The 23,524-nt window shown below is 47.8% G+C and overlaps 2 protein-coding genes across 3 annotated transcripts; one reads left to right on the top strand and one right to left on the bottom strand.

The window, feature by feature from the left end:
- The first annotated feature begins 47 nt into the window (after positions 1-47).
- On the top strand, positions 48-15,071 carry LOC105478450 (exosome component 1). Of its 2 annotated transcripts, XM_011735756.3 has the most exons (8): positions 48-153; positions 261-376; positions 2,787-2,861; positions 6,035-6,123; positions 8,276-8,309; positions 9,231-9,281; positions 9,714-9,798; positions 10,428-15,071. In XM_011735756.3, the coding sequence occupies exons 1-8, from the start codon at positions 75-77 to the stop codon at positions 10,532-10,534; spliced, it is 636 nt and encodes a 211-aa protein (XP_011734058.2). In that variant the 5' UTR covers positions 48-74; the 3' UTR covers positions 10,535-15,071. The 2 variants fall into 2 exon arrangements, with proteins under 2 accessions (XP_011734058.2, XP_024647476.1); XM_024791708.2 differs by lacking the exon at positions 48-153 and having other exon boundaries at positions 314-376; positions 8,276-8,316.
- On the bottom strand, positions 13,518-22,099 carry LOC105478498 (phosphoglycerate mutase 1). Its single transcript, XM_071069351.1, has 4 exons — positions 21,843-22,099; positions 17,097-17,371; positions 16,619-16,799; positions 13,518-14,593 (listed from the first exon to the last, which is right to left on the bottom strand). Exons 1-4 carry the CDS (start codon positions 21,979-21,981, stop codon positions 14,424-14,426), a joined length of 765 nt encoding a protein of 254 aa, XP_070925452.1. The 5' UTR covers positions 21,982-22,099; the 3' UTR covers positions 13,518-14,423.
- Positions 22,100-23,524: the final 1,425 nt, after the last annotated feature.

The raw sequence follows: 23,524 nt of genomic DNA on the forward strand, positions 1-23,524 counted from the left end.
TGGAGTTTACACGCAAGGATAAAGAACACCAATTGACGCGTATCTTACTGCGGAACTGTGCCTGGGTTTGGCCAATGAGAAATCGATTTCGTTTTCATCCGGGTTTTGGGACAGCGGCAATCATGGCACCACCTGTGAGATACTGTATTCCCGGTAAGTGAGCGCTTCCCGTACAGAGTCCTGGATAGGGGCCGAAGCAAGAAGCCTGGACGGCCTGCAGTTTCTGGGGGCCCGTGACCGATGCAGCATTTTTTCTGCAGGCGAACGTCTGTGTAACTTGGAGGAGGGCAGCCCGGGCAGCGGCACCTACACCCGCCACGGCTACATCTTTTCGTCGCTTGCCGGCTGCCTGATGAAGAGCAGCGAGAACGGCGCGGTAAAGGAAGCGGCATGCCGTCTCCTCTCTCTCTGTTTTTCCCTTAGGCTGCCCTTGAGTTCCAGTCCTTAGGCATGGGCACTGCGGACGCGTCTTTAGAGCCTTAGTGGTACAATGTTGGTCTCTTAGTTTCTTCTAGCCGTATCGCCGCTGTTGTGCACTTAGCCACCACACACTAGTTGTGTTGATCTCGCTTGGTTGTGCTGCTGACCCTCGGGGAGGGAGGTTGGGACAAAAGCAGATGCGAACTCAGTAACCCAGCCCAGCTCAGCCCAGCAGTGCGTTGTATACTGTATGAATGTTGCTTACCTCTCCGGCTTTATCTAGTGCCACTATCTCCACCTCACTGACGCAATCTAATCATACAGTCTTTTCTATTTGTAAAAGTTATAATCACAGTTTTGGCTTGCCCTTTTAAAAAAATTTGTAACACACTAGCTTCTTTCAGTGTCGGTAATGTGCCAAGCTTTCTCCTGCTACAGAGCCTTTGTAACATGCCATCTATCTGGAACGCTTCTGTCTTCCTAGGCCTGTTTAATTCCTACCTCCGTTAGTTTCTGTATTATCACCTCAGAGAAGCCCTTCTGGACCCACTAATTGAGGAAAGGAGTTTTGTGGGATGTTTTGTTTTTGTTTGTTTTGTTAAAGACTTACAAAAAACTCTGTCCCTTTTCTTCCAAGCACTTATGTCAGCATATGATTAGACACTCAGGTATGTTTCCCACTAGACTTCTCCCTTGCTTAAATCTAAGTTCCACGAAGTGCAGGTGCTACCACCATACCATCAGTATCTAGCACAAAGCAGCTCCTCAATAAATGTTTGTTGAATGCGTAATACCTACCTTTCTAGTTTTAGAGATTGATCCAGGATTAGCTCAGGATCATATAAGCAATATTTGAAGGAGCACAGTAGAAAGAGGATTCAGAATTAGAACCTAGGTTCTGGCTAACTTGACCTCGATTCTGCTTTGAGTAAGTAACTTAAGCCGTCTGACTCAACGGGCTTTCTATTCAGTCATTGTTGGGAATATCCTTAACAGTCCTGAGTTTGTTCATTTCATAGATACCACTTGAGTATTTTCATGTGTCAGGCACAGCGCTGACTTGGTTTCTGCTATCAAAGGACACAGACACAAATTGTAAACAAATAAATGCTCAAATAAGCATATGGTTACACATGTGGTGGCTGCTTTGAAAGAATATTACAGGGCACCTTAAGAACATGTAACAGGCAAATCCATCCTAGTCAGCAGAAGTGACATTGAAGCTGAATCATCTGAAGAGTAGATTAGAGTCAGGCGGGTGGAGAGAGTGCAATTCTGGCAAAAAGAATAGGTTGAAGAGATCTGAAAGTGGGAAGAATTTAGTAAGTTGGGGAAACTGAAAGAAGGCCAGGAGAGCTGAAGCATTGTAAGCAACGGAGAGATTGTTAAAAGATGAGGCTCAAAATATCTGTCTCATACCAACAGCCAATACCATGCTCAAAGAGAAAACTCTGCAAGTATTCACTTAAAACAAGCGTAGCTACTATTTGTAACATTTCTGTGGAAATTTCAGCCTGTGCAGTAAAATAAGAAACAGAAAGAAGCAGTATAACTTTGGAGGAAAGAGTAAAATTGTCAGCCAGATGTAGTGGCTCACGCCTGTAATCCCAGCACTTTGGGAAGCCAAGGTGGGTTGATCACCTGAGGTCAGGTGTTCGAGACCAGTCTGACCAACATGGTGAAACCCCATCTCTACTAAAAATACAAAAAATTACCGGAGCATGGTGGCAGGCGTCTGTAATCCCAACTACTCGGGAGGCTGAGGCAGGAGAATCACTTGAACCCAGGAGGTGGAGGTTGCAGTGAACCGAGATGGCGCCATTGCACTCCACTCTGGGCAACAAGAGTGAAACTCCATCTCAAAAAAAAACCAAAAAAAGTAAAATTGTCAATGATTATAGGCAATATAGTTGTATACCAAGAAATTCTGAGAGAATCACCAGAAAACTTATTGGAAGTTTAGGGATTTACTACAAAAAAAATTAGCCGGGCGTGGTGGCAGGTGCCTGTAGTCTCAGCTACTTGGGAGGCTGAGGCTGGAGAATGGCATGAACCCGGGAGGTGGAGCTTGCAGTGAGCCGAGAATATGCCACTGCACTCCAGCCTGGGCAACAGAGCAAGACTCCATCTCCAAGGACAACAACAAAAAAAGAAGTTTAGAGGTTTACATCTTCTAGCAGCATTCTGTAGCCCCCTGGTCCTCCTATTTCCTAAAATTTCTAAGGCCTTCTGCTCTGGCCTATAAATGAATGCATACTCCAGCTCTCACCTGTGTACCAAGACATTCCTATATTACTCTCAAGACACAAATGCTTTGACCCAAGAGTTAGCCAGGACATTTCAGTTTTTTCTTTTTCCCTCTGTAGCTTCCTGTGGTGTCTGTAGTAAGAGAAACAGAGTCCCAGTTACTGCCAGATGTGGGAGCTATTGTAACCTGTAAGGTAAGTTTGTCCTAACTTCCATGCTTAGAACGCCCATTCAGTGCTGAAATCATGACCATGCCAGAACTGCAGTGTCCAGTATGATAGCCACAAGCTACATAAATGTATTTCTGGGCCGGGCGCGGTGGCTCAAGCCTGTAATCCTAGCACTTTGGGAGGCCGAGACGGGCGGATCACGAGGTCAGGAGATCGAGACCATCCTGGCTAACACGGTGAAACCCCATCTCTACTAAAAATACAAGAAAATTAGCCGGGCGAGGTGGCAGGCGCCTGTAGTCCCAGCTACTCGGGAGGCTGAGGCAGGAGAATGGCGTGAACCCGGGCGGGGGCGGAGCTTGCAGTGAGCCGAGATCGCGCCACTGCACTCCAGCCTGGGGCACAGAGCAAGACTCCGTCTCAAAAAAAAAAAAAAAAAAAGGAAAAAAAAAAAAAAGAGGCCGAGGCAGGAGGATTGCTTCAACCCAGAGTTCAAGACCAGCCTGGGAAACATAGTGAAACCTCATCCCTACAAAAAGAATCAAAAATTGCTGGGCACTGTGGCTCACGCCTGTAATCCCAGCACTTTGGGAGGCCAAGGTGGGTAGATCACCTGAGGTCAGGAGTTCGAGACCAGCCTGGCCAATCATGGCTGACATGATGAAACCCCATCTCTACTAAAAATACAAAAATTAGCTCAATGTGGTGGCACATGCCTATAATCCCAGCTACTCGGGAGTCTGAGGCAGGAGATTTGCTTGAACCCGGGAGGCCGAGGTTTCAATGAGTCCGCGTCACGGCACTCCAGCCTGGACAACAGAGTGAGACTCTGAAAATAAATAAATAAATAAATAAATAAATAAAAATAAAAAATTAGCCAGGCATGGTAGCACATGCCTGTGGTCCCAACTACTTGGTAGGCTGAGGCAGGAGGATCGCTTGAACCCAGGGGTTGAGGCTGCAGTGAGCCATGATCACTGCAGCCTGGGTAACGACGAGACTTGTCTCTCAAAAATAAAATAAGGGCTGGGGGCGGTGGCTCACGCCTGTAATCCCAGCACTTTGGGAGGCCGAGATGGGCGGATCATGAGGTCAGGAGATCGAGACCATCCTGGCTAACACGGTGAAACCCCTTCTCTACTAAAAAAATACAAAAAAATTAGCCGGGCGAAGTGGCGGCGCCTGTAGTCCCAGCTACTCAGGAGGCTGAGGCAGGAGAATGGCGGGAACCTGGGAGGCGGAGCTTGCAGTGAGCTGAGATCCAGCTACTGCACTCCAGCCTGGGCGACAGAGCGAGACTCCTTCTCAAAAAAATAAAATAAAATAAAATAAAATTGGTTTCCTTAGTCACATTAGCCACATTTCAAGTACTCAGTAGCCACTTGTGGCTAGTGGTTGCTATACTGGTCAGCACATGACTTTTCTGTCACTACATAAAGTTTTACTGGACTGTTCTGGTCTACAGATTTCTAGAATAATAAGGCAGCCAAGGTCAGGCATGCGTAGTTCCTTCACTGAGCTGATTCTCTGAATACAGAGTTTCTACCTGTGTCTGGGAAACAGGGATGCCAGAGGATGATTGGGAAGCCTATTTTTGAACATCTGAAGCTGAGACCTTTTTCTGCAGAGAAGCAAAAGACTTTTATTTTCTGGCATTCCTTGATTTTTTTCCTTTTTAGATTTTTTTTTTTTTTTTTTTTTTTTGAGACAGGGCCTTGCTCTGTCACCCAGGCTAGAGTGCAGTGGCACGATCTTGGCTCACTGCAGCCTCTGCCTCTTGGGTTCAAGTGATTCTACTGCCTCTGCCTCCCGAGTAGCTGGGATTATAGGCGTATGCTGCCACGCCTAGCTAATTTTTGTATTTTTAGTACAGATGGGGTTTTACCAGGTTGGCCAGGCTGGTCCTGAACTCCTGACCTCAAGTGATGTGCCCACCTCAGCCTCCCAAAGTGCTGGGATTACAGGCATGAGCCACCGTGTCCAGCCTTTTTTTTTTTTTTTTTTTCCAATGTTAGCCATCTATACTTTAAAAAATCTATACTTCTCTGAAGGGCAAGTTGTGAAAAGACTAAAAAAAAAAAAAGCTGGGGCCGGGCGCGGTGGCTCACGCCTGTAATCCCAGCACTTTGGGAGGCCAAGGCGGGCGGATCACAAGATCAGGAGATCGAGACCACGGTGAAACCCCGTCTCTACTAAAAATACAAAAAATTAGCCGGGCGCGGTTGTGGGCGCCTGTAGTCCCAGCTATGTGGGAGGCTGAGGCAGGAGAATGGCGTGAACCCGGGAGGCGGAGCTTGCAGTGAGCCGAGATCGCGCCACTGCACTCCAGCCTGGGCTGGGCGACAGAGCGAGACTCCGTCTCAAAAAAAAAAAAAAAAAAAAAAAAAAAAAAAAAGCTGGGAGTGGTGGTTCACACCTGTAATCCCACCACTTTCAGAGGCCGAGGCGGGCGGATCACAAGGTCAGGAGATCGAGACCATCCTGGCTAACATGGTGAAACCTCGTCTCCACTAAAAAATTAGCCGGGCGTGGCGGCATGTGCCTGTTGTCCCAGCTGCTGGGGAGGCTGAGGCAGGAGAATGGCATGAACTTGGGAGGCAGAGCTTGCAGTGAGCCGAGATCGTGCCACTGTACTCCAGCCTGGGTGACAGAGTAAGACTCTGTCTCAAAAAAAAAAAAAATGCAGGGTGCGGTGGCTGACGTCTATAATCCCGGCACTTTGGGAGGCCGAGGCAGGCGGATCACCTGAGGTCAGGAGTTTGAGACCAGCCTGACCAACATGGAGAAACCCTGTCTCTACTAAAAATACAAAATTAGCCGGGCATGGTGGTGCATGCCTTTAATCCCAGCTCCTCAGGAGGCTGAGGCAGGAGAATTCTTTGAACCCGGGAGGCAGAGGTTGCGGTGAGCCAAGATTGCGCCATTGCACTCCAGCCTGGGCACCAAGAGCGAAACTCTGTCTCAAAAAAAAACCCATACCATCTTTGTTTCCCATGGTAACTCTATCAGGTGGCCAGAGTGGCTCTTATTCCCCTTTACATGTGTCACTTATGCAGAGAAGTAGGAGTTAACTTGTCTTAAATTCTCTACTTAGTAGGGTTGCTTGCATTGAAGTCCTAGTAATCCCCAGTTCGTTGCTGCTTCCTTGAGCTGACAACTGCTTATACTCTGATGCTGATCTTTTCTCTATTCCACAGGTCTCTAGTATCAATTCACGCTTTGCCAAAGTACACATCCTATATGTGGGGTCCATGCCACTTAAGAACTCTTTTCGAGGAACTATCCGGTAAGAAGTATCCTTGTCACGTATGCCTTAGCAACTGCAATAAGATTAGGATAGACTAGGACACCAGAATTTTGAGCAACAGTTACAATTCCTATTTTTCTCTTGCCCATTTTTCTTTCTTCTTTGTGCTTTGATTCTCCCCTAGTAGTATCCAAAAATATGTGGATGAGCTAGGACAAAAGGAAAATATTAACAAGAGAGGGTTTAAAAGTAAAGCAAAGGCTGGGCACAGTGGTTCATGCCTGTAATCCTAGCACTTTGGGAAGCTGAAGCGGATGGATCTCTTGAGATCAGGAGTTTGAGACCAGCCTAGCCAACATGGTGAAACCCCGTCTCTGTAAAAAATACAAAAATTAGCCGGGCACAGTGGCTCACACCTGTAATCCTAGCACTTTGGGAGGCCAAGGTGGGCAGATCACAAAGTCAGGAGTTTGAGACCAGCCTGGCCAATATGGTGAAACCACGTCTCTACTAAAAATACAAAAACTAGCCGGACATGGTGGCGTGCGCCTGTAATCCCAGCTACTCAGGAGGCTGAACCCGGGAGGCAGAGGTTGCAGTGAGCCAAGATCGCGCCACTGCACTCCGGCACAGGGTACACAGTGAGACTCCATCTCTTAAAAAAAAAAAAAAAAAAAAAAATTAGCTGGGCATGGTGGTGCATACCTGTCGTCCCAGCTACTTGTGGAGCTAAAGTGGGAAGATCACTTGAGCCTAGGAGGCGGAGGTTGCAGTGAGCTGAGATTGTACCACTGCACTCCAGCCTGGGTGACAAAGTGAGACCCTGTCTCAAAAAACAAATAAATAAATGAAAAGTAAAGCAAAAAGAATTGAGTGAAGCTGAAGTTTATCAGTGTCAGGATGACTCAAACCAAAGTGGAAGGCATTCCAGGAAGCACTTTTTAAAAATTTTAATATAGATTGAACTCAGAGGTTATAAAACATTGAAAAGATTTGTGAGTGAGACGGTGATTTCCTGTGGCTTCCTTGAGAAAGGACAAACATTTCTTGCCAGGCAGATAATCTAACTTTTGAGGCCCTTTCCAGCCTCAGGATTTGATGTGGTTCTGTAGTGCAGCAATCTCCAAGCTTCTTGGCACCAGGGACCAGTTTCTTGGAAGACAGTTTTTCCACAGACTGTGGTGGGAGTGGTTGCAGAATGATTCAAGTGCATTACATTTATGCTGTACTTTATTTCTATTATTATTACACTGTAATATATAATGAAATAATTATACAGCTCACCATAATGTTGAATCAGCGGGAACCCTGAGTTTCTTTCCCTGCAATTCGATGGTCCCATCTGGGGGTGATGGGAGACCGTGACAGATCGTCAAGCATTAGATTCTCATAATGGGTGGGCAACCTAGCTCCCTCATGTGCACAGTTCACAATAGGGTTCATACTTCTATGAGAATCTAATGCCCACTTTGATCTGACAGGGGGCGGAGCTCAGGCAGTAATGTATGTGATTGGGGAGCAGCTGTAAATACAGATGAAGCTTGCCTGCCACTCACTTCCTTCTGTGCAGCCCGGTTCCTAACAGGCCACCAGAAGTTGGGGACCCTTGCTATAGTGCTTCTGTTCAAGCCCTGAGGCAACAAAACTCCTTATCGTTTCTTGCCAAATCTGATCTGCCTTTATCTAATCAGGTATTGATACTGCTGCTCCGCGTGGTCTGAGGATGCTTCTCCACCCTGCTCCTCTGAGTAGCAGCTGGGTCCCAATTAAGACTTGTTCTGTCTGTTCTTGTAGCTCTTTATTTACTAGGAATCTACAGAATAATTCTTTCTCACAGGCTGGGCAAGGTGACTCATGCCTGTAATCCCAGCACTTTGGGAAGCTGAGGCGGGTGGATCACCTGAGGCCAGGAGTTCAAGACCAGCCTGGCCAATGTGGTGAAACCCCATCTCCACTAAAAATACAAAAACTAGCCGGGCGTGGCAGCACATGCCTGTAATTCCAGCTGCTTGAGAGGCTGAGGCACGAAAAATGCCTGAAGCCAGGAGGCGGAGGTTGCAGTGAGCCGAGATCGTGCCACTGTACTCCAGCCTGGGTGACAGAGGGAGACTCTGTCTTAAAAAAAAAAAAAAAAAAAAAAAAAATTCTTTCTCACAGATAATTAATCTTTCTGTTAATTCTTTTTTTATAGCAAGGAAGATGTCCGAGCAACTGAAAAAGACAAGGTTGTTGGTTGGTTCTCTTTTTTTAACGGCTTTACAAATCTCAATCCCTTAAAAGTATTATCTCAGACCAGGCATGGTTGCACACACCTGTAATCCCAGTACTTTGGGAGGCTGAGGCGGGAGGATCACTTGAGGCCAGGACTTCAAGACCAGCCCTGGCGACACAGTGAGACCCTGTCTCTACAAAAATTTTAAAAATTAAAAATTAGCAGGCATGGTGGCTCATGCTTGTAGTCATAGCTGCTTGAGAGGATGTGGCTGGAGGATTGCTTGAGCCCAGGAGTTTGAGGTTATGTGGTGGCACAAACCTGTAGTCCTAGCTACTTGGGAGGCTGAGGCAGGAGGATCCCTTGGTCCAGCAGTCCAAGGCTGCAGTGAGCTACCATTGCATCACTGCACTCCAGCCTGGGTGACACAGTGGGATTCCACCCTTAACAAAAAAGGGCTGGGTGCGGTGGCGCACACCTGTAATCCCAGCTTTTTGGAAGGCCAAGGCAGGCAGATCACGAGCTCAGGAGTTCAAGACCAGTCTGACCAACATGGTGAAACCCCATCTCTACTAAAAATACAAAAACTAGCCAGCGTCATGCTGCGCGCCTGTAATCCCAGCTACTCAGGCTAAGGCAGGAGAATCGCTTGAACCTGGGAGGTGGAGGTTGCAGTGAGCCAAGATCGTACCACTGCACTCCAGCCTGGGCAACGGAGCGAGACTCCATCTCAAAAAAAAAACAAAAAAAAAAAACAACTTTTCATTTGTATGATAATACTATAGAAGCAATTAAAAGTTGTTGACTTGACATGAGTAATGATGATTTCTACCCTCCAGGATTAGAAAGTAGACTGGCTTTACCAGAAGGGTTCACAGTTTCATATAGACCCAGTCTAGAACTTTCACTTACCATTCCTGTTCTTTCTTTACAGGTTGAAATTTATAAGAGTTTCCGCCCAGGTGACATTGTCTTGGCCAAAGTGGTATCCTTTATTCCCAGCAGACTTCTGGGTTTTTGTCAAAAGAAGAGATGGAGGCTGGGCGTGGTGGCTCATGCCTGTAATCCCAGCACTTTGGGAGGCCAAGGCGGGTGGATCACCTGAGGTCAGGAGTTCGAGACCAGCCTGGCCCAACATGGTGAAACCCTGTCTCTACTGAAAATACAAAAATTAGCTGGACGTGGTGGCGCATGGCTGTAATCTCAGCTACTCGGGAAACTGAGGCAGGAGAACCGCTGGAACGCTGGAGGCACAGGTTGCTGTGAGCTGAGATCGCGCCACTGCTCTCCAGCCTGGGTAACAGAGCAAGACTCCGTCTCAAAAAAACAAAACAGAGAAAGTAGAAAAACAACTCAGCTGGCTAAGGTTGGGGGAAGACTTCTAACTCCTCATTTTCCTTCAGTGTTATGTGACTAGATCTCCCTAGGTGATGCACAGTCCAACTACCTGCTAACCACTGCCGAGAACGAGCTGGGAGTAGTGGTAGCCCACAGTGAGTCAGGTGAGATGGCCTTGCTTCCACATCCTTACTTTCCCTGGAGCTATGGTTTGGGATTAATCCATTGTTTTTCCTGGTTTCCCTTATCTGGGAAGCAGTATGGCTGTAGATATTTCCTTCTGAGATTAGAATGATTTTTTTTTTCCTTCTTTGCTTGGTGCCGGTGGTGGTAGTGGTTTGAGACTGGGTCTCACTGTGTCGAGGAGGCTGGAGTGCAGTGGTGCGATCTCCACTCACCACAGCCTTCACCTCCCGGGTTCAGGCAATTCTCATCACCCAAGTAACTGGGATTACAGATACACGCCACCACACCTAGCTAATTTTTGTATTTTTAGTAGAGACGGGGTTTCGCCATGTTGGCCAGACTGGTCTCAAACTCCTGGCCTCAAATGATCTGCCCGCCTTGGCCTCCCAAAGTGCTGAGATTGTAGGTGTGAGCCACCACACCCAGCCTGATTCTCCTTATATAAATCCAAGGAAACGGGACTCCATAAGTCAGTAGAACAAAGTTTTTTCTTTGTGAGTTGAGGTTCAGTAGGAAGCTTGGTGGCACTTCAGTTTCATACCCAGCATAAAAGAGGAGTCCCAGGCAAATCTTTGGGATCTGGGCTCCACCAGCTTTTCCCTTCCAGGTATCCAGATGGTTCCCATCAGCTGGTGTGAGATGCAGTGCCCTAAGACCCACACTAAAGAATTCCGGAAAGTAGCCCGAGTACAACCTGAATTCTTGCAGACCTAAGAAGCCACTTTTTACCCCATGGAAGGGGGTAAGCTGTTCCTGAGTATAACACCAAGATGCTGCTGTCTATTCAAACACCTGGCGTCGACCAACAGCCTCTTGCAGAAAAATCTGCCAGAAACTTAGGCTATAGATGGAACACGTTTCTGTGAACCTATCAGTGGATTTCATTCTCTTGAGTAATAAAACTTATCTTTTCAAGGCACCAACAAACAAAACTGTGATATTGGAAATAGCCTAACAAAACTGTGATATTGGAAATAGCCTATCCCCCCTGACAGTCCTTATAAATACCTATTTTTTGTTATGATAAAACTTTTTTACTAAAAGGATGTTATAGTTGTCTTAAGCAGAGAAAGACGTCTAAATGGTGTCAGGACATTTCAGTACTTCTGCTTATTGAGTACTCACTGTGCTAGGCACTGAGTCAAGTGCTTTACATACGTCCCCTTCATTCAGGTACATTATGGTCTAATGAAAATTTGAGGACACATGTGATACAGATAGCATGTGAGGCGGACGTGGTGGCTTATGCTTGTAAATCCCAACACTTTGGGAGGCCGAGTTAGATTGAAGTCAGGAGTTCGAGACCAGCCCGGCCAACATGGTAAAACCCCATCTTTACTAAAAATACAAAAATTAGCCGGGCGTGGTGGCACATGCCTGTAATCCCAACTACTCGGGAAGCTGAGGCAGGAAGATCACTTGAACCCTGGACGTGGAAGTTGTAGTGAGCCGAGATTGTGCCACTGTACTCCAGCCCGGACAACAGAGCGAGACTCTTGTCTCAAAAAAAATAAGTAACATGTCTAAAAGTATTTGATACACATTACTGATATAGTGGGTACTCCAGGAAATGTTTAATCTGAATTGAAAAGTGGGACAGAGTACTGTCATATGAGGTGGCCAGGAAAGGATTAGTGACATGAGATAAAAATAAATTAAAGAACATAAGTAAGTGAATATATTCAAGGCAGAGAGACAAGCCCAGGCTAAGTACAGAAGCAGAAATTAAGGCATAAGTTTGGGGATGAGGAAGGGATGAAAGTTAAGCATGGAGAGGTTGCCGACAAAATACGAGTCTTGAGATGTCACTTCTTGAGATGTTACTCAAGAAGCCCATCTCTTCAGTATTAGTGACAGTGCATAATGTGAGCTTTAGAATCAGCCCACCTTAGTTTCTATCCTCTGCTTCCTAACCTTGAACGTTAGGGTTTCTTTAATTGAAAATTTTACCGAGATTAAGATCATTGTAGATCCACATCCAGGTTTTGTTTTTTGTTTGTTTGTTTTTGAGACAGAGTCTTGCTGTTACCTAGGCTGGAGTGCAGTGGCGCGATCTCAACTCACTATAGCTTCTGCCTTCCCGGTAGCTGGGAGTACAGGCATGCACCACCATTCCCAGCTAACTTTTGGTAGAGATGAGGTTTCACCATGTTGGCCAGACTGGTCTTGAACTCCTGACCTCAGGTGATCCACCTGCCTTGGCCTCCCAAAATGCTGGGCTTATAGGCATCAGCCACCATGCCCGGCCTTGGTGTTTTTGTTTGTTGTACATGCAATTTTAAAGAGACAGGGCCTCAGAATGTCACCCAGGATGAAGCGCAGTGGTGCAGTCATAGCTTATTGCAGCCTCAAACTCCTGGACTCACGTAATTCCCCCACATCAGTCCCCTGAGTAGCTGGGACTACAGGCACATACCACCATGCCTGGCTAATTTTTTTTGTAGAGACCAGGTCTTGCTATGTTGCCCAGGCCAGTCTCAAACTCCTGGCCTCAAGTGATCCTCAGCCTCCCAAAGTGCTGGGATTACAGGTGTGTGCTGCCGTGCTGGCCAAAATTACCAACTTCTGGTCTAGGATTTTGCACAGGTTAGGAAAGTAACATTCCACCAGCCTCTTGGAGACTGAAATTACTCAAGGTTATTGTGTAGGTCAAATGAAAATCTAAAATTGAAAAGCAAGATGCTTGAAAGTATTTAAATCTTAGAACCTTGATTTGCTTGAACTAGTAATATCCATCCCAGCCCCAGTACCAAGTGGTGTGACATTTGGTGCTTTTTACATGTTTCTTTGGGCCTGTTTCCTCTTCCTTAAACAGGAGTTACCAGCCCTTTCGTGGGTTAAGATTAGAGCTAACGTATGTAATATCCCTCATCCAGTGGATGGCAGAGGAGCATTAGGAGCTCAACAGATGGTGTTACTTGCTCCCACCAGAAGGAAAAGGGAATGTTCTTTCTCCAGCTTTATGGATTTCTTGTATTCCAGTGATCTTTTCAAAGGAGAGAGAAGGCAATTGTGTTTATAATGTAATTATACTCCTTTCCACTGCACTGTCACTTTTTGAGGTCATCTTTTAAGTTTTCAAGTTGGTAAAACGGTTAAAAAATTCTGAGGCCTGCACGGTGGCTCACACCTGTAATCACAGCACTTTGGGAGGCCAAAACTGGTTCGAGACCAGCCTGGGCAACTTGGCAAAAACCCGTCTCTACTAAAAAATACAGAAATTAAGCAGGCATAGTGGCACAAGCCTGTGGTCCCAGCTATTTGGGAGGCTGAGGCAGGAGGATTGCTTGAACCCTGGAGGCAGAGGCTGCAGTGAGCTGAGATTGTGCCACTGCACTGAAGTTTGGGCGGCAGAGCGAGACTGTCTCAAAAAGAGAAAAAAAAAACAGCAGACTTTATTTACTCTAAAGAGGATACAATGGAGTTTCAGTGACTTTCCAGTCAGGGGAGCACCAAGCAAGAGCTGCAGGGGGCAACATGAATGGAGGGCTTGGCCAGGAGGGCCTCCCACCGCCACCTCAGCTCACCAGGCTGACATGAAAAGCCCAGGGAGATGTGTCATTTTTGGACCAACCATGTAAAGTTGTGACTGGGTGTCCCAAAACAAACTGCCACACAAGGACTAGGGTAGTGGGAGACATTTCAAGTTAAATGCTAAGGTTTCCTCAGATAAGCTCTTCCACATCACACAAGAAACTATTGCACATCACTCCTTTATTATACTGATCTGGAAAAAGGATTTAGTACAGTTATGCTCAGGTGAATACTGGACCCATGTGGCAGAGCCAAGCAACTAGAACATGATTCGGAAATCAGTGAAAGACACACTTGGACAGGACCAAGGGGCGTTTCACTGCCATGAAACAAGGCAGGAAGGGATTCTCACACACACAGCAGGAAGCACTCCTGCCCCTCAGAGGTCAAGGAACTGATCCCATACTGGTATGAGGAATGGCTTATTTTCTGATGACCACATGTGGGACTATTTCAACCGCCACAAGAAACCCCAGAAGGGTTACTGTTTTGTATTATTTATATATACTATACTTTTTTAATAAAAGTAAATGTAACACATAACTAAATTCAGGATTGATCCCAAACTTCTAGAGCCAGGTCCTCTAGGGTCAGGGAGGAAACAGTTGTCACATCACCATGCAGGTTACATCATCTTCCACTGGAATGACTAGAGCCCCCAGGTAGTGGCCTGACTGCAGAAGAGCAGAGGACTGGCTCCTGGGGACAGAGAGGCTCTGTTGCTTCTCCTCATTGGTCATGGCTTAGCATGATTCCTCCCCACAAGTCAGTAAACAACTCGCAAAAACCCAAGTTACTACCTTTAAACTCTGTTGGATAAGGGGAGCTTTTCCACAGCTTGGACTGAGAACCTGTGCTCTAGAAGTGCTATTCTGACTAGATTGTACGAAGGGAGTGGGTGCAGAAGACAAAACGGCTAAAATGAAAATGGGAGCCACCAGTCCCCATCTGCAGCTACAACTCAAGATGTCTACAGATGTGGTCAGTGTGACATGTGCAGGTGGGAGGGGCAGAGGGACAAGACGGGCAGGGAGGGTGCTCCTGGGGACAGTATCCTCCCCGCTGGCCTTCACTTCTTGGCCTTGCCCTGGGCGGCCACAGCTTCCATGGCTTTGCGCACCGTCTCTTCATCCCCCAGGAACTGCATGGGCTTGATAGGCTTCAAGTTCTTGTCCAATTCATAGACAATGGGAATACCAGTCGGCAGGTTCAGCTCCATGATAGCCTCTTCAGAGAGACCTGAAAACATCCACCATCATCAGCCACACAAGACATAAATCCACATCACCCCTCCAGGTTTACTCTTTGTCCTCCAGGGGACAAAGGACTTTGACAGAAATTAAAGTAAGATACTCTTTCTGATCTTTATAGTAGTTCTGAACCCAGGGAATGGCCCCCGCCATACTTATTTCTCAGCCATTAAACTGAAAAGCCAGAAAAGGTATACAAGATAAACCACCAATAAACTACAGCAAGGTGTATGGCCAGGTATCTACCAAAGTGAGGTCTAGAAGCCCACAGTGAAGCAAGACTGTACACATCTCAAATATCCCATATAGTCCATCCAACCAAAAATTAGCACACACAGGCCTCTAGGTCCTCGGGGAGGAAACAATTTAAGATGCAAACTGAGATTCATGTGTAAAGTTGTGCCTGGTTGTGACTAAGGAGAATATTTTATATATGTTTTCCCTTTTTTTTTTTTTTTTTTTTTAAAGAGACAAAGTCTTACTCCCAGGCTAGAATGTAGTGGCACAATCGTACCTCACTATAACCGCGAACTGCTGGGCTCAAGCAATCTCCCGCCTCAGCCTCCTGAGTAGCTGGGACTACAGGTGAGCATCACCACATCAAGCTAATTTTTCATTTTTCTTTCTTTTTTTTTTTTTTTTTTTTTTTGAGACGGAGTCTCGCTCTGTCGCCCAGGCTGGAGTGCAGTGGCGCAATCTCGGCTCACTGCAACCTCCGCCTCCCGGGTTCACGCCATTCTCCTGCCTCAGCCTCCGGAGTAGCTGGGACTACAGGCGCCCGCCACCGCGCCCGGCTAATTTTTTGTATTTTTAGTAGAGACGGGGTTTCACCGTGGTCTCGATCTCCTGACCTTGTGATCCGCCCGCCTCGGCCTCCCAAAGTGCTGGGATTACAGGCGTGAGCCACCGCGCCCGGCCTTTTTTTTTTTTTTTTTTTTTTGAGACGGAGTCTTGCTCTGCCGCCCAGGCTGGAGTGCAGTGGCCGGATCTCAGCTCACTGCAAGCTCCGCCTCCCGGGTTCCCGCCATTCTCCATCTCCTGACCTCGTGATCCACCCGTCTCAGCCTCCCAAAGTGCTGGGATTATAGGCGTGAGCCACCGCGCCCGGCCTTCTTTCTTTTTTCTTCTTCTCTTGAGACACAGTCTTGTTCTGTTGCCCAGGCTGGAGTGCAGTGACGCGATGTCGACTCACTGCAACCTCTCTGCCTCCCAGGTTCACGCCATTCTCCTGCCTCAGCCTCCCGAGTAGCTGGGACTACAGGCGCTCGCCACCACACCTGGCTAATTTTTTATATTTTTAGTAGAGACGGGATTTCACTGTGTTAGCCAGGATGGTCTCAATCTCCTGACCTTGTGATCCGCCTGCCTTGGCCTCCCAAAGTGCTGGGATTACAAGCTTGAGCCACCACACTCAGCCAATTTTTCATTTTTCTTTTGTACAGACAAGGTCTTGCTTTGTTGCTCAGGCTGGTTTTGAACTCTCAAGGTGCTGATAGTACAGGCATGAACCACTGTGGTTAGCCTTTAAAAATTTTTAGAGATGCAGTCTTACTATGTTGCCCAGGCTGTCTCAAACTTCTGGCCTCAAGTGGTCCTCCTGCCTTGGCCTCCCAAAGTGTTGCAATTACAGGCATGAGCCACTGTGCTTGGCCAGCTAAGGAAGATTTTTACTAGCAGTTTCATTTGACAATTCCAATCTAGAGGTGAGCTTCTCAAGCTTTAATATGTATCCAAATCACCTGCGGAATAGATGCCGATTCTGAAATAGGTCAGGAGTGATACCTGAGGTTCTGCAAATATAACAAGTTCCCAGGGGGTCCAGCTGTCACTATTCTGCAGATCACATTTTGAGAAACAAGGGTTGAGGGTGTTTTTTCACCAGACGTCAATCTACACCACCTCTAAAGCTGTTAACAAGTCCAGCCCTTTCCTAGACTCCTTTTTACCAAGTCCCTGATTGGCAGCAGTTCTGCTTTATCCTGCCTTGAAGGCACCTCTGAAAACACATACATACCCTCCAGATGCTTGACAATGCCCCGGAGGCTGTTGCCATGGGCTGCAATCAGTACACGTTTCCCCTCCTTGATCTGGGGAACTATTTCTTCATTCCAGAAGGGCAGAGCTCTGGCAATAGTGTCCTTCAGACTCTCACAGGAGGGTAGCTGATCTTCTGTGAGGTCTGCATACCTGCGATCCTAAGCAATAAAGAATCCGAGTTCACCACTTATTAACAGTTACATCTGTTAAAAGATTTCATGATGTATTAATTTTGGCCCATGCACATTCACAGGTTTTTATAAAATCTGACAATGGAAATACAAAAAAGGAGATAGTAAACTATCAACCATATCTTCTAGTAAGTGAAGGTCATTCCTTGGAGAAGGATTACAATTAACTATTTTATCATGAATTACAAGCTCAGTGAGATTAGGCAGACACTACTAAAAGCCCCTGATCCTGGGCGGAGTGACCAAACCTCTGTTTGTCCATACCTTACTGATGTTGCTGTAGAAAGGGTGGTCGGGCTCCATCGGAGGTGGTGGGACATCATAGGAGCGCCTCCAGATCTTCACCTGGGCCTCACCATGCTTTGCAGCAGTTTCTGCTTTATTGAGACCGGTTAGACCCCCATAGTGCCGCTCATTGAGGCGCCAAGTCCTCACCACTGGCAGCCACATCTGATCAATGGCATCTAGCACTGTCCAGAGGGTCCGGATCGCTCTCTTCTGTACTGAGGTGAAGCAGATGTCAAACTCATAGCCAGCATCTGGAAATCAGAAGTTCAAAGTGATAAGCTAACGAGGTCTACTCTGAGCCAAAATGTTCTTCCTTATCAATCTCCTGTACAAGTAGTCCAAATGACAATATTTGGCCAAAAAAACAAAGTATTTGGCCAACTGTTTTGTTTATCCTTGCAATCTACCTAAGGTCACAGCAATTACGTAAGAGATTAAAACCCATGCTGTGGGACTCCAGAATCCAACTTTTCACCACCATCTCTAGCTATCCCCATTTCCTCAAGGATCCTGATGTTTGTATTTCAGTTAGAATTGTGACTTTTTTTTTTGGGACAGAGTCTCACTCTGTCACCCAGGCTGGAGTGCAATGGGGTGGTCTCAGCTTACTGCAATATCTGCCTCCCAGGTTCAAGCGATTCTCCTGCCTCAGCTTCCCAAGTAGCTGGGACTACAGGTGCATGCCACCACACCCAGCTAATTTTTGTATTTTTAGTAGAGACGGGGTTTCACTATGTTGGCCAGGCTTGTCTCGAACTCCGCCCACCTCAGCCTCCCAAAGTGCTGGGATTACAGACGTGAGCCACCACACCTGGCTTTTTTTTTTTTTGAGACAGTCTCACTCTGTTGCCCAGGGTGGAGTGCAGTGGCACGATCTCGGCTCACTGCAACCTCCGTCTCCCAGGTTCGAGTAATTCTTCTGCCTCAGCCTCCCAAGTAGGCTGAGATTACAGGCACACGTCACCATATCCAGCTAATTTTTGTATTTTTAGTAGAGACAGGGTTTCACCATGTTGCCCAGGCTGGGAACTGTCACTTCTAATAGATATTTTACTAGAACTCTGATCTAAGAAAATTAGGATTTAAGTCCCAATCAGGACACAGGAAGAGGTCTTCCTGTACTGATAAAACTTCAGTTTGTTGTATGAAATTGTATTTTGTTTTTGTATTTGTTTGCAATTGTATTTGTTTGTTGTATGAAATTGTATTCACTGTGGAGTATGGAAATCACGTCACAAACTCTAATCCATGGTTTCTCTCTACTGTAGTCAAAGTTCCAGCCTAATCCCAAGTACCCTCAGAAGAGTATACCTACTTAAGTATTAAACCAAGTTCAGGAGAAGCCACTCACTAAAGACAGACCCAGTGTTGTGCACTATCTGATTCATCAATGAATATGTGTTCTGTACACAGTAGTTATTGTGGCAAGAGTTATGTTGGCCCAACGAATAGGTTACAAGAAATCAGTCTTGGCCGGGCATGGTGGCTCACATCTGTAATCCCAGCACTTTGGGAGGCCAAGGCAGGCGGATCACGAGGTCAGGAGATTGAGACCATCCTGGCTAACACGGTGAAACCCCGTCTCTACTAAAAATACAAAAAAAAATTAGCCAGGCGTGGTGGCGGGCGCCTGTAGTCCCAGCTACTCAGAAGGCTGAAGCAGGAGAATGGTGTGAATCCGGGAGGCAGAACTTGCAGTGAGCCGAGATTGCGCCACTGCACTCCAGCGTGGGCGACAGAGCAAGACACTGTCGCGCGCAAAAAAAAAAAAAAAAAAACCAGTCTTATTGATTTTGTTTCATGAAAGATTACTCTCCCTCCCACCATAATGGGGAGACGGCACTTTCCTTGATGACCAAGAAAACATTCCTGTTTTTCTCCATGAGGCTAGAAGGCCCTCTTAGAAATTCAGCACAAACTTGCCTGGATATTGCTTCATATTGAGGTTAGCAACAGTAACTAATAAAACATGAAGTGAATTTTCCTGCCAGTCATTCAAATGAGAATGAGGCCAAGAAGAACTCAATCTTACTGAGTGAGGGCTGGGGGGAATTAATCACCAGGAAAACTCACACCACCCACAAGAGAAAAAACAGGTCTCATCAGTGAGCCGCCAGACAAGTCCTAGTAGACTCACTTACTGTCACCTTCCTAACTGTAAGGAGAGGAATGGCTCCCCAACAAAAGGCTGAGTCACCCGGAAGTGAATACCCACAGTGCTCGCCTCAGCCCCCATGCTGGAGAGCTTCAGGCTGTTTTACTGCAATTATTTCCACTTGCAATGAGGCAGCTCACTTTGGACACATAAATAGGACCTTGAAGACAAAAGAAGTTCTGCTTAGGACTCTTAACAGAGAACCTGAAAGATCAGAGCATAAAGTCTCTTCTTTTAACTTGCCCATCAAAGTAAAACATAGCCTAGGGACACTCACAGGGGTAGGAGTGGACACTGTGGTGTGGACTCCATCCTCCCCCAGGCCATCCCTCTCTTAGCAGTAAGGATGCATGGGGAAACTCAGTTCTCACTAGCTTTCTCCTGAAATCAGATTCAAGACTGCACAAACCCTATCACTTAAAGCATTGAGGAATTATTTATATGTTTTCGACCTTTTAAACTGTTAAATATTTTAATTTTTTATACTGTTAACTTTTTAATTTAATGCTAACATTTATTTTAAAACTGAAATAGGATCTGTTATTTTAGAGATTACAAGTTTAACTATTTGATCAGTCTCAAATAGAGACAACATGGTTTAACGTGGACTAGTTGTTGGGAAACCACCACAGACTGATACGGTTCTTCCTGCCACAGAGCTAAAGAAAATGGCCTCCTTTACCAGCACTTTCCATTTCCCAGCCTCTCCTAAAAGATGAGGTCACACCAGGCCATCTGAAACATTCACTCCCCTGCCCACCCACCCCGCAGAGGTTTACATTTCCCAGACTGTCCCGCGTTTTGCTTCATTTGAGGATAGTACAGTGAAGGCAAGAAGCTAGGAGAGCAATCTGAGGCCAAATACCTGTGCCTCATCAATGACCCTTGTGAATGGCTGCTTCTTTGTCCAGAGGTGAGAAGGGAGCAAAGGAGGATCTGCCCCTATCATCAGTGGAAGCACCTCTTCAGGGATTCTTGGCATTGCCGGCAGCAGGAAATGCTTCCTTATTAGCATTCCGAAACCACAAAGAGCAGACTGGGGTGGGGGCAAGCCTGGATAGGCAAGCATTATCTCACAGCCACTTCCACCTTTGCCCAGCGTCCTTGGCCAAAAGCCTACCGGTTCCTAACACCTACCTGTTACTTCACCCAGAACTAGGGTGAGGACACTGGACTAGGAATAAAACATGACCTTGGACAAGTCATCTTTCCACATCCTCACTTTTCCCAACTATAAAGGGGCCTAGGAAGGCTGAGGAGAATAAAATCTTTTCTACTTTATTGGGTAGAAGGAGCAACTCAAACCATTCATTCATTCACTCAGTTATATCTACGGATGCGTTTTGGACACACTATTTGTGGAATGCTACTGAACAGCAAAGTCCTACACAACCACGCGGATTTCTTGGTGTCCTGAGGCTTGTTAGGCACCCCTGGGGACTCCACCTACTGCTGGGGACGAGGCTGTGTGGCCTGCCGATCCGCTAGGATCCGTAGCCGCCTCTTGAGAAGCCTTGGTTACAGCTGCTGTAAGGCACAGGGCGTCCTCGTCCAGGAGCCCCAGACTGTACCAACCGTTTCTGGCGCTGGGGGAATCTGAAAAAGACCTGGCCGCCACAAATGGCTCCATTAGGGCAAACTGTCCACGACTTATTGTTTTTTTTTTATTTTTCTGAGACAGAGTTTCGGTCTTGTTCCCCAGGCTGGAGTGCAATGGCGCGATCTCGGCTCACGGCACTCTGCCTCCCAGGTTCAAGCGATTCTCCTGCCTCGGCCTCCCAAGTAGCTGAAATTACAAGCGTGCGCCACCACGCCCGGCTAATTTTGTATTTTCAGTAGAGACGAGGTTTCACCATGTTGGTCAGGCTGATCTCGAACTCCTGACCGCAAGTGATCCACCCGCCTCGGCCTCCCAACATGCTGGGATTACAGGCGTGAGCCACCGCGCCCGGCCTGTCCCCGACTTATTAAACGTCGAGACTAGAACGGGAAAACTGCGAAGCGGTGTCGTGGGGAGCGCAAAGGGTTGCGGGGCGACCGCCCTGGGTCCTCCCCCGGCACAGTCCCTCACGCTCCACGGCGTGACCTTGAACAAGTCGACTCTACCTTCTGGATTCATCTTCTCAACTACACACGAAACTGCTAAAGAGATGCTGCCCAGGCCGGGCGCGGTGGCTCACGCCTGTAATCCCAGCACTTTGGGAGGCCGAGGCGGGCGGATCACAAGGTCAGGAGATCGAGACCATCCTGGCTAACACTGTGAAACCCTGTCTCTACTAAAAATGCAAAAAATTAGCCGGGCGAGGCGGCGGGCGCCTGTAGTCCCAGCTACTCGGGAGGCTGAGGCAGGAGAATGGCGTGAACCCGGGAGGCGGAGCTTGCAGTGAGCCGAGATCGCGCCACTGCACTCCAGCCTGGGCGACTAAGCGAGACTCTGTCTCAAAAAAAAAAAAAAAAGAGATGCTGCCCAAGGTGCCGGCCCTCTCCGGGAGGGCGCAGACGCCAGCCAGGCGGCCTCCGAGGCCAGACACCCGGCCCTTCGCAGCTCCCACCCGGCCCCTCCGCACCTCGCAGCGCCTGCCCGCCGCGCTTCGCCTCCTCGTGGCCCGCTGGGCTCAGGTCGGCGTCGTACCAGCCGCTGAAGCGGTTCTCCAGGTTCCATGCGCTCTCGCCGTGCCGGATCAGCACCAGCTTGTAGGCGGCCATGGCGGCGGGCTGAGGATGCGGCACCGACTGCGGTTCGCAGATTCCGGAGTAGCAGCCCGCCCCCTCTGCCGCGCCTGCGCGCTCGCGCCGCACGACCTGGCTCCCGCGCACAGTCTCGCCCAAATCTTTCTGCTTGCTCTGGACCGCTCTCCGCCCGCCAGGTGTGCGCATGCGCCGCATCCTGGCCCCGCGGCCCCAGACGGGAAGGGGCGCGCTCCGGAACTCAGAGCGCATGCGTCCTGCCTCGCCAGCCCCTCGTCGGCCGCGGCGGTCACGGAGCGCACGTAAGCACGCGGAGGGCGGAGGGCGGCGGGCTCTAGGGGCGGTGCCACTCCAGTGGCTGCTGCCCTGCTCTCGAACGGCTCGGCCAGATTAAGTGGCTCTTATCGCTGGAACCGCTCCCATCCCCACACAGAGATTGATTCACAGACCTGTGTTCGAGTCTTCACTCGTGCATACTACTTGCTTTGTATCTTCGGGCAGGTCGGGAAACCTCCCAGCCTCATCTGTAAAATGGGATCATAAATACTTACCGAGTACCTGGAAGTGCTCAGTAAATAGTAGTTTTTACTATTACTCTCTCATTTCGGCGGGACACTGATCTTTTTACTCCTAGTTTACACGAAAGGAAACTGCCCGTGACCCTGCTGATTCCAGAGCCTGCTCTTTTTCCAGCACGGGGTTCTTTATCCCGTCTCTGTCTACAATCTTTCACACACGTCAAGTCAGTGCTTTCTGGGCCTCCAACAAGGAAGCAAACGCTAGGACCCTTCAAATATTTCAGAAAGGGGCGAATTCTCGTCACTGCCTGTCCTCCCAGCCCCAATCAGCAATTTATTACTACAATTTTTTTTTTTTTTTTTTTTTTTTTTAGACGGAGCTGTCTTCCAGGCTGGAGTGCAGTGAGTGAGTGGCTCGATCTTGCCTCACTGCAATCTCCACCTTCCGGGTTCAAGCGATTCTCCTGCCTCAGCCTCCCGAGTAGCTGGGATCACAGGTGCCCGCCACCACGCCCAGCTAATTTTTGTACTTTTAGTAGAGGCGGGGTTTCACCATGTTGTCTAGGCTAATATGGAACTCCTGGCCTCAAGTGATCCACCGGCCTCGGCCTCCCAAAATGCTGGGATTACCGGCGTGAGCCACCGTGCCCAGCCTTCTTTTTCTTTTTTGAAACAAGGTTTCCCTCTGTTCCCAAAGCAGAGTGCAGTAGCACGATCATAGCTCACTGCAGCAGCCTTGAACTCCTGGACTCAAGTGATCCTCCTGCCTCAGCCTCTTGAATAGCTGGGACTACAGGCATGCCACCAAGCCTGGCTAATTTTTTTTTTTTTTTTTTTTCTGTAGAGATAGATCTCGCTTTGTTGACTGCTATATTGGCCGGGCTGGTCTCAAACTCCTGGCCTCAAGCCATCCTGCTGCAGCAACCTCCCAGAAACACTGGAATGACAGGTGTGAGCCACTGTGGCAGGCCAGTCTCCTGGTTGATTTCAATCTAGACACTTTAATGAGCACCAAACATGAACCAGGCAGTGGACTAGACTCA

The sequence above is a fragment of the Macaca nemestrina genome, chromosome 9 (genome assembly GCF_043159975.1).
Source record: "Macaca nemestrina isolate mMacNem1 chromosome 9, mMacNem.hap1, whole genome shotgun sequence".
Taxonomy (NCBI): domain Eukaryota; kingdom Metazoa; phylum Chordata; class Mammalia; order Primates; family Cercopithecidae; genus Macaca; species Macaca nemestrina.